At 47.8% G+C, this 11,082-nt stretch overlaps 1 protein-coding gene across 2 annotated transcripts in view; it reads right to left on the bottom strand.

The window, feature by feature from the left end:
- Window positions 1-5,488: 5,488 nt before the first annotated feature.
- Window positions 5,489-11,082, bottom strand: part of Wwc1 (WW and C2 domain containing 1) — a 157,139-nt gene continuing 151,545 nt past the window's right edge. The window contains exons 20-23 of one of the 2 annotated variants that reach the window (XM_052758572.1): window positions 9,633-9,725; window positions 8,093-8,329; window positions 7,348-7,469; window positions 5,489-6,297 (exon numbers count right to left, since the gene is read on the bottom strand). In XM_052758572.1, coding sequence (XP_052614532.1) covers window positions 6,231-6,297; window positions 7,348-7,469; window positions 8,093-8,329; window positions 9,633-9,725 — 519 coding nt within the window. In that variant the 3' untranslated portion in view covers window positions 5,489-6,230. The remainder of the gene's footprint in view (window positions 6,298-7,347; window positions 7,470-8,092; window positions 8,330-9,632; window positions 9,726-11,082) is intronic. The other variant, XM_052758574.1, reaches the window with a different exon arrangement.

The following is an 11,082-nucleotide window of genomic DNA, read 5'->3' as shown; positions in this document are numbered from 1 at the left end:
CCAAAAGAACGAACCCTCCCTTCTTTCATTGTCGTTATACGGGCTTCCAGGAGAAGGTGTGGCCCAGATTCCAGCCTCAAGGTCTGGATTAAAAGCATGTGTATTCCAGCCTCAAGATCCAGATCCAAGGCATGTGGTCTACTTGCCTCAAGATCTGGATCACATCTGAAGGATGTGCCCTCCATTTCTGAATTATAGTTCATTCCAGATAGAGTCAAGTTGACAACCAAGAATAGCCATCTCAGAGCCTTAGGCCAAAGCCGCCCTGTGCTTGGACTAATGTGGGCGTGTGCATAGACTCTGTCTCTCAAGGCACACACCTGGGCACAGAACCACTAAAGCCACCCTTCTGGTCAACAGGCTCTTTGTTGTTGTTCCCATGAATGTACTGGACACTATCTCCGGGGTGTGAGGATGTCAAGAATGGACGACAGAAAAGGTCCTCAAACTTACAGACTGTGTCTGAAAGGGGAAGGACAAAATAAACAACAGTTTTCATTGTTATGTGTAGTGGTTTTTGTTTTTGTTTTTTTCGAGACAGGGTTTCTCTGTGTAGCTTTGCGCCTTTTCCTGGAACTCACTCTATAGACCAGGCTGGCCTCGAACTCACAGAGATCCACCTGGCTCTGCCTCCCGAATGCCGGGATTAAAGGCGTGCGCCACCAATGCCCGGCGTGTGTGTGTGTGTGTTTTGAGACAATACTTTGTAGTCCATTCTAGCCTCCAACTCTCCATGCCCCTGCTTCAGCCTCCTCAGCACAGTGACAGCAGGTATGCACTATCATACCATGCTAACAATCTGTTTTAATTACCAAGAAAGTAATATGACTTGGGCCAGGCAGCCTCCTGCAGCTTCTCTCAGGCCCCACGGTCTTGTTTGAAAGAGGTAGCCCAGGGTAGCCTGGCACTGTGTAGTGGAGGGATGGTCTTGAACTTCTGACTTTTCTTCTTCTACCTCCCAAGGGCTTAGATAATATGCATTTACCACCAAGATGGACTTAGTTTACCTTAAAATTTATTTATTTAATTTTTTCTGAGACAGGTTTTCTCTTTGAAGCAGTACTAGCTGTCCTGGAACTCACTCTGTAGACCAGGCTGGCCTTGAACTCACAGAGATCCACCTGCCTCTGCCTCCCAAGCACTGGGATTAAAGGTGTGCAACACCACCACCACCACCACCACCACCACCACCACTACCACCACCACCACCGGGCTACCTTAAAATTTATTAATTTTATCATCCTAAACATTTATGAATCCATGGGCTTAGTGTGCTGGTTATAGATGCTATATATTAAATAAATACATTGTTGGACTGGAGAGAAGGCTCAGTGGTTGAGAGCACTGCTGTTTTTCCAGAGGACCCGAGTTTGATTCCCAGCACCCACATGGCAATGCACAAGCATCTATAGACATATATTTATATTTCCAAGGGATCTGATGCTCTCTTCTGGTGTGCAGGCATACGTGCAGACAGAACATCCATATACATAAAATACATAAGAAAATCTTTAAAAATTAATATATTGTTATAAATAATAAAGAACACAGCCAAATCTACCTGTGTTTTCTTCTTGCTAACTAGAGCAGGCTGGCCTAGAATTCAAGAGTTTACTGTGTTCTGGGGTTACATTGGTGTCACCTCTCCTGGCCTATAGTTTTCTACAGTGTCACCAGGGGTGCTTACGCCCACTTTGGGGAGATGCTGCATCAAGGTGTTGCTTATCACAACAACTCCTAAAAAAGGCAAACAACCGTGAAGCATAGTGGATCATAACTGTAATCCCAGCACCTGGGATGCTGAGGCAGGAGGATTGTTGCAAATTTGAGCCCAACCTGGGTTAGTGAGTTTTAGGGCAACCTGAGCTGTAGGGTAAGGCCCTGTCTCCAGGTAATCAAAAAAGAAAGGAAGAAAGGAAGAAAGAAAGAAAGAAAGAAAGAAAGAAAGAAAGAAAGAAAGAAAGAAAGAAAGAAGGGAGGGAGGGAGGGAGGGAGGGAGGGAAGAAAGGAAGGGTCACAAACCACTGAGCAATGTCTCCATAACAAGATAGAAAGACTGTGGCCTTCACTTCAGCTAGTCACTAAGTAATTGTTGAAATATCGGTCATGTGTTAGGGAACACCCTGGCTCAGGGGCTGAAGTAGTGAACGAGGTATGTCCGGTGCATGAGACATTAAACAGGGGAATCAGATACATACAAGTATCGGCAAGAAGTTCCATAATGTCAAGCCTGTGACCTGCTATTTCCAATTAGCTCCATTTACCCACTATCCTGTGGTTGATAGTAAAGGGATGATTGTCCTTACTATAGTCCCATTAATACATTTATTTAGTCCAAAGTACCCTGGGAATAGCTGTACAATGGTAAAGGCCAATGATATGAAAATGAGTTATCCCTAATGAGTAAAATATAAACTTTACTACTGTGGCTTACCATTGTGGGTCTACACCAGTGGAGAGTGGATCTCAGCACTGTGGGTCTGTAACAACAGAGAGCAGATCTCAGCACTGTGGGCGACAACAGTGGAGAGTGGATCTCAGTAATTTGAGCCACAACAGTAGACATTGGATAAACAACGCAGGGTTTCAGTTTCAATTTCCAAAATCTTGTCTTTCCTGTTGCCTTTCAAGCACTGGGGACGATGACCATGCAGGAGCGAAATGTCTGGGCAGCATGTTTTTAGTTTATACGGAGCTCTGATGGTGCATTTAAAAACCGTATGCAGTAATTTATCCACAGTGACAGTCAAGGCGGAAGAAAGGATGGACACAGAGAGGAATTGGACAGAACTTATTTTCAATTTTCCCTTTTATCCTCTGAGACTGACTTACAGCTCTGGCTGGCCTGGAACTCTCTTACGTAACCCATGGTGGCCTTGAATTTATGACCTGGTAAGTACTGGGATTATAACCATGCTCAGCTTTGGCAGTGTACACATAAGTTAGCAGTGACCTGGATGTGGCAGAGTAATACATTGCAATCCTAGCGTTTGGGAGGTGGAAGGAGGAGCATCAGGAGTTCAAGGTCATCCTTGATGAACATGGTAATCCATGCCTGAAATCCCAGAACTTGAGAAGCAGAGGCAGGAGAATCAAGAGTTCAAGGTCAGCCTTGACTACATAGTGAATTAGACAGCAGCTTGGACTACATGACAATGGGTCTTTAATTCTTTTCTTCCAGTGCTGGGATTGAACCCAGGGCTTTGTGCCTCTTTTTTTTGGGCAGGTGGTGGTGGTGGTGGTGGGGGGGATAAGGTTTCACTACGTAGCCCTGGAACTTGCTAATGTAAAACAGGTTCACCCCAAACTCCCAGATATCGCCTCACTCTGCCAAGTGCTGGGATTAAAAGTGTGTGCCAGCTGCGTGGTGGTGGTGGTAGTGCACGCCTTTAATCCCAGCACTTGGGGAGGCAAAGGCAGGAGGATCTCTGTGAGTTTGAGGCCAGCCTGGTCTTCAGAGCAAGTTCCAGGACAACCAAGGCTACACAGAGTGACTCACCTTGTCTTAAAAACAAAACAAAGGCTGGGCGGTGGTGGCGCATGCCTTTAATCCCAGCACTCGGGAGGCAGAGCCAGGTGGATCTCTGTGAGTTCGAGGCCAGCCTGGTCTACAAAGTGAGTTCCAGGACAGGCTCCAAAGCTACAAAGAAACGCTGTCTTGAAAATAATAATAATAATAATAATAATAATAATAATAATAATAATAAAAACAAATATTTTGGGCTGGAGAAATGGCTTAGAGGTTAAGAGCACTGACTGCTCTTCCAGAGGTCCTGAGTTCAATTCCCAGCAACCACATGGTGGCTCACAACCATCTGTAATGAGATCTGGTGCCCTCTTCTGGCCTGCAGTCATACATGCTGTATACATAATAAAAAAAAATCTTACAAAAAAAGTGAAAAAACAAAACAAAAAACAAAAACAAAACAAACAAAAAAAGAGCATTGACTTATCCCAGAAGACTGGAATTTTACAGCATCCGCATGATGCTAACAACTGCCTGTAACTCCAGTTCCAGGGGAATCCATCGCCCCCTCTGGTCTCTATAGGCACAGTATCCACATGGTACACAAACATCCATGCAGGAAAAGCACCCATACACATAAAACAAAAATAAATCTCTCTCCCCGTGAAGTCAGGCTGATAATCCCAGAGAGGCTGAAGCAAGACAGTTGCTCTTCGCTTGAGGTCAGTTTAAGCTACATAGTGAGACCCCGTCTCAAAACATAACCCCAAATCATAAAATAGGGATGATCGTAATAGTACCTTCTGTTAGGATATTGCAAAGATAAGCCAGCCAAAAAGATAAACTTTTAAATAGTGTTGAGGTGCGTGGTGAGGGGAAAGGTGTGGTGATAGTTCTATTGTGTAGCCTTTGGACTTGCTATGGTTAGGTATTACCTTTTACAATAATGAAACTAGGTTTACACCTTTTATTACTTTTAATTGTGTGTCCTTGTGTGTGTCACATGTGGGTACGTGCACATGAGTGCAGGTAGAGCTCCAGGTGGTTGTGAGCTGACTGATGTGGGGTCTGTGTACCAGTCTTCTGTCCTCTGAAAGAGCAGCAAGAATTCTTAACTGCTGAGCCATCTCTCCAGCCCCATTAGTCATTTTTTTTGTGTGTATTTTTTATGTGTATGGGTGTTGTGTGTGCATGCATATGTGTACCATGTGCATGCAGTACCCAGAGAGGCCAGAAGAGGGTGTCAAGACCCTGGAACTAGAGTTACATACAATTGTGAGCCACCATGTGGGTGCTGGGAATCAAAAACTGGTCACTTGGAAGAGCATCCACTGAGCCATCTCCCCAGTCTCAGTTTTTTTTAAGACAGGTTTTCCTGTTGCCAAGATGTTTTTCTTTTTTCTTTTTTGGTTATTTTTCAAGACAGGGTTTCTCTGTGTTGTTTTGGTGCCTGTCCTAGATCTTGCTCTGTAGACCGGGCTGGCCTCAAACTCACAGAGATCTTCCTGCCTCTGCCTCCCAAGTGCTGGGACTAAAGGCACGTGCCACCACCGCCCGGCTTGCCGAGATGTTCTTGAACTCTACCTCTCAGGTGCCAGGATCACAGACATATGCTATCAGACCTTTCGTTCCCAAAGAGCTGAGCAGTCACATTAATCCAGTGAATGAATGGGTAGAAAAAGCAAAATAAAAGAAAAGGGAAAACCAACAAACTTGGCAGGATTGGGAGGTGAGCGAAACCAGAGACAGAAAAACGAAAGGATTTGCCAGGTGGCAGCAGCGGCGGCGGCGGCGGCGGCGGCGGCGGCGGCGGCGGCGGCGGCGGCACACGCCTTTAATCCCAGCTCTTGGGAGGCAGAGTCAGGTGGATCTCTGTGAGTTTGAGGCCAGCCTGGTCTACAGAGTGAGATCCAGGACAGGCACCAAAACTACACAGAGAAACCCTGTCTCGAAAACAAACAAACACACAAGCAAACAACAACAACAAAAGCGAAGGATTCCAGGGAAACACATGACAAGAAATGCTTTCTTAAAAGGCCACTTTATTGATAGAGAGAAATCCAAATGCAGTTCTCCGCAGCCCTCCCCCCACTCCGTCAGCGGCTTCACTGGGCATCCGAGTTGGGTGTAGCCTGTCACCGGTTTGGGCTGGCCTTGCTCAGCCAGCTTCATGCTGCCTGCTTCAGGTCAGGTGGCCACATTAAAAACACATCACAGCTCACAATGATCTGTGGACGATCTTGGGATCCCCCCCACGGTTTCTGTACATTCTCCTCTTTGTAATATTGTACAAAATACATTAACGAGGGCAGGTTAGCTGTGCTGTGTCATCTACAGCACTTCTTTTTGAGGGTGATGGCTCCTCAAACACGACTTTTTATTGCAGGGAAATCTCTAAAAGTTGTTGCTGTACAAAAAAAAAAGTCTAGACAATTTAAAGAATAGCAGTCGCTTAATACTGCTTTAGTTCATTTAAATTTTCTTTCCCAAAAATACATTCCTAAATATACAAACTATACAATCTTGTCATTTGAATGCTGGTTTTTTTGTTTGTTTGTTTGGTTTTTTGTTGTTGTTATGGTTATTTTGTCATTGTTTAAATATAACAAGAAAACCTGAACTTAGAAGTCTGTCTGTCTGCAAACCAGTAAGAGAGCTTGGGGACTTGTGACTCGGTACCTTCATATAATGCCTCATAAATAACTTTAGCCACAGTCAACCTTCACAGCATGGTCCGTGCAACAGAGAAATACTTTTCCGGTGGTTAGACGTCATCTGCAGAGAGAGCTGGGATGTTCATCCGAGGCCGGGTGAAAAATGCCATCTTCTCCCTGTGATGGAGAACAGGTAGGTGTCTCAAGCTCGCTTGGAATATACATGGAGAGGAGAAGTCTTTCTGCTTTGGGTCTGAAACTCAGGGCATCATGTATACCAAGCACACAGTCTGCCACTGAGCGACATCCCAATCCCTGGGCTGGGTCATTCTTGGCTACATACTGTAGGATATTTAGTGATAGCCCCAGCTGCTGGTAAATGCCATCAGCATGTCTGAACTCTGACTGTGAAATCTGAAACCTGTGGGCTCTGAGCATGGTGGTACTGAGAGGCCGATGGAGAAACATATGATATAGAACATAGACCCATCTCAAAAAAAAAAAAAGTATTAACATAGCCACATGTCCCCTTCAGTGACATAGGAGACAAAATCATGCCTGGTTAGAGATCTATTAGCATGATCAACTATCTTTTGTTCAACACAGGAAACACACACACACACACACACACACACATTTGTGTGCATATGAACATTAATTTATTTTTGTTTTTTGGGTGTTTGAGACAGGGTCTCATTGAAACCCAGGATGCCCTTGAACTCACAATATGGTGGATAGAGGGTAACTCTAAATCCCTTTGTTTTGGGAGGCCCGGGCCAAATGGCATTTGTGACCCTCCTCTGACACGTAGTGGCCCAGCAAGGCAAGCACACAGCTGTGATCCTATCAGGCAGGTAGGCAAAGCCAGGAAATGAGGTGAGTATCCATAGCACCCCACTCCCCACCCCAAGCCCTTTTGTCCCTAGCCAGGCCTCTGCCATTACCAGTACCGGGAAGGCTAAGAGGAAAGGATGGAGCAGGTGGCTCACTCATTAAACAACAGGATCTCACGAATTGGGCTGAGTCGTGCAGGGACCGAGAACAGCACCACGGTGCTCAGAGCGTTATGGGAGCCTGGCAGAGAATGAACAGCTAGCTGTTCTAGTGCTGGCTACAGCTCTGCTTGCAACAGAGGCTGAGCCCCGGAGCAGGGCCTGGGAGCAGTGAGGCCAGCAAAGATGGGCTGGCTCGGTAGCGGAAGGCATCCACCTGGGATCATTGACTCACCTGAAAGACTGCACTTCCGGCGGCTCCTTACAGCTCTGGCCCCGAAGCCTGTGCACATCCTTGGCAGCCGCCCTCATCATCTTGTCTGTCTGCAGCTCGGTCCTGTGCTCTGCACGATCCACCTGCGAGGCGGAGCGAACAAGGGTTTCACATGGGAGAGAGTCCCCTGCTCTGTAGGACTTGCCATCGGCGAGGTGGACTCGGTACCGTGGGATCTGCTTTATGTAGAAGGATAACGGGCTGTGTGCACATCATCTACCTATGAGGCCTGAGCATGGGGCCAGGGAACAGAAGTCCCCTGTGTGCCTGTAGGAAATGAGACAAGGGATGCCTGGTGAGGTGTACTTTCTTACCTACGCCTCAGGTGCCCGGAAGGGGAGATTTTAGGGTGGCTTCAATTTCACAGACCAAGAAAAAGATTGTTTTGTGTGTTTGTGTTGGAGACAGGGTTTCACTCTAGTTTAGTCTAGACTAGAACTCACTATATGGTCTAGGCAGGTGTTGAACTCCTGGTAATTCTCCTGCTTCAGCTTTCTGTTAAGTGCATGGCCCACTTGGATGAGGTACTTGCTACATCTGATGAAGGATTGATGGAGAGTAATACTGAATCACAATCACTCACACAAAACCATCAATGATAACACCTGTTGAGCCAAGTCAAGGGCTGCCTGCATCCCTCAACACCCTCGGGGGACCTGCGGTGGCATCACAGGGCTGTTAAAGGCAGCCAGCCAGTGGTACTCACCCTCTTCTCCAGCATCCTCAGCAGCAGGCGGAAGCGCTCATCTTCACGTAACCACTGTGGCAGCTCCTTCTCCCCATGGTTCTTGGCTTGCTCCAAATGTTCCTTCAGCTCCTTCAGCACTGAGATCTCCTGAGTCAGCTGGCTGTGCCAGGTCCTTGTGGCCTGCAGGTCTAGTTCCAGGTCCAGCGAGGTGCGGATCAGGCGCTCTGTGCGCAGGGACTTGACCGATGAAGGCTGCTGGGGTGGAGATGATGCGCACACCCACCAGAGGGCTTAGCCCAGAAATCCCACAGATCCTCGTCCCCTGAACCCCAAGACCTGTCCTCCTTTATGTGCAAGCACCCTGTCTTACAGAACATACTCTCACAGTCATATAGCGTGTGTCGGATGCACGAGGTACTCTACTCCAGTTACCCTGCTTCACCACGGCCAGCCCTCCGAGGACCCAGCTGTTACTATCTGCACAGATGAGGCTCTAAGTTAAAGTGGGCGGAGCCCGAGTGGGAAAGCTGAGATTCCAGCGTAGTGCTTTCAGGATTTGTACTTTGTGAATGGTGTCTGTTGCTGCCCTGTCCTCGGGTTCCGCTCTCAGCACATGTGGTACTGCACATCCCCTTGACTGTGCACCTGCGGTAGCCCGACCCTGTTTAATTCAGCTCTCTGGCTGGAGGAGTGTCGGGCGGGCGAGAGGCCTGCTGGTATTCTTTCAGTTCTTGAATCAATCCATGCCTGAAGGCAGTCTCCTAGCCTGTGGACATTCTAGGTTGTGCTATTGTTTGAGTGTGTTGTTTTATAGTACTAGCCTTGGAACATACTAGGCAAGCACCCTGTCCCTGATCTCTAGAGTCATGGTTGGGGCTTAAGAAGGCCCATATGCTAAAGGGTTGGTCACCAGCCATAGTGTTTAGTAAGGGGCCAGAACAGGGTGTTGGGTGTCTTTCCCTATTCTTACTGCCTTGAGATGGGGTACTGAGCCAGGACTTGCCGTTTTGGTTAGGCCACTCATTCCCCCCCACCTCCTCTCCCCCTCCCCCCCACCCAACCCCATGCCCTGTTCTGGGGTGACAGGCAAACACAGGCATGCCTGGCTTTTTATGTGGGGATTCAAACTTGAGTTCTCATGCTTGTAAAACAAGTGCTCTTCCCCACTGAGTCATTTTCCCAGCCCCCAACAAGCATAAAATAGTTGAATGCAGAAGTTCTAGAATATTCTTCCAGAGTGAATACCTGTCTATCTGTCTAGCTATCATTGTGCATGTGCACGCACACCCGAGAATACAGGTATGTGCATACATGGTGCGTATGTAGAGGTAAAAGGACACTTTTGAGAAGCTGGTTCTCTCCTTAGATTTTCACATGGGTTCCCAGAATCGAGCTCAGTCATCAGGGTCATGCGGCAAGCACCTTTACAGGCAGACGCCATCCTGCCTGCCCCGTCCCACTCCCTCTCCCTTCTCCCTGACACCCCAGCCCTAGGCAATCCACAGGCTTTCCAGAAATGAAGCAGCAGGCACACAAAGAGTTCCAGGGTGAATCTTACCCGCTTCATCCGGACGCTTCGACGTTCCAGGGAGTTCCGAACAAAAGGTGGCTTCTTGGACAGAGTGGAACTATCACTGTCACTTCGATTCAGCTGCAAGAGAGAAAGCAAGCCAGGCATGGTAATGATGCATTCTGGAAGGTTCCGAGGGAACAGGAAGGAGATGACCTTCCTGAACTTGACCTAGACACTGAGCTCCCTAGTCCAGGTTTTGCTCTGAACTTCCCGCCCGTTTAAAGTGACCAATCACTAAACATGTACTAGGTGTGTTGTGTGTGCTGTTCTGTCTTACAGTTGACTCCACACGGTGCCAAACGAGACGGGGCACCTCACTGCATCTTCACAGCACTGTGTGAGGACTGTCCCCATGTTGCACTCAGGGCCCGGGAGCACATGAGACACAGAACACGCCCTAAGCTGTTGAAGAGCTGCTCGGCAGGGTTTGATGATGAGGGTACCACGGCAGGATACACTGTCCCTCTGTCTGACCATGGGAAGGCATGCTCACAGACCCTTGTCCCGGTCATCCGGAGAGCCCACCTTCAGTGACTCAACTAGAACCACTTTGGAGACAGATACGTGGGCCAGAGATACAGCTCGGTGGTATAGCACATGTTTAGCATAAGCTGCGTCTCCAGTACTGCAAGCAAAGGGATGCCGGGGGAAAGAGAGGCTGCTCCAAGGCCGAGGAGCCACATCTTTACAGAGAAGGAACGTACAGGCTCTGCAAGAGTTGAGCTCAGCCATTTCCCCCATTCAAAGCCCTCTGTTGGCTCCTTTTTTCATGTTTCCCCAGAGGGCCCCCATTCTCATCCACGACAGTCTTTTCCTATCAGATGAGGACAGCGTGATGTCTCGATTGGGTCTTATTTGTAAAAGGGGCAGGGTTGGCGTGGCCCACACCACTGCACTGGCCTGGCGGCTGGCAGCGCGCTGCTGTGGGCCTCTACTGAAAAGCTATTAGTCTCATTATTTTCAAAGATAATGACAGTAACAGTCCCGTGCCAGGCAGGGTCTGAACCATACCAGAAGCAGGGAAATAGCGATGCAAACAGTGACCACGTGTGTGGAGCCCCTAACTACGTGCTTGGAGTTATTCTCTGGAATGTTGGTCTGAATGGCATTCCAGAGAGACAAAGACGGTTTCACAGTTCACAAGCAGAGATCACCAAATGTAGACTTCAAGGCCCAGTGTGCTACCACGGGCCCAGGCTGTGCATAGCACTGTGAAATCCATGTAGAGGAGCCTATTGGTTGCACGAGGGACCAGAAGAGGGCCTCACACATTATTGTTTCAATTAAAGGTGACTCTTGTTTTTTAAAAATGTGTCACAGCCCCTCCCAGCCCGCAGTTATCGGGACAATTGATCCTTAGGCCTAGATGTTTTTGTGTTATTAGACAGCAGGAAAAACTAGATGCATTATTCTTTTTTTTTTTCTTTCAAATACT

This window comes from Peromyscus californicus, unplaced genomic scaffold (assembly GCF_007827085.1).
Source record: "Peromyscus californicus insignis strain IS unplaced genomic scaffold, ASM782708v3 Scaffold_3__1_contigs__length_106647218, whole genome shotgun sequence".
In the NCBI taxonomy this organism is placed as follows: domain Eukaryota; kingdom Metazoa; phylum Chordata; class Mammalia; order Rodentia; family Cricetidae; genus Peromyscus; species Peromyscus californicus.
Note: the sequence above shows the minus strand (reverse complement) of the source record. Positions and strands in the feature narration are given on the sequence as shown.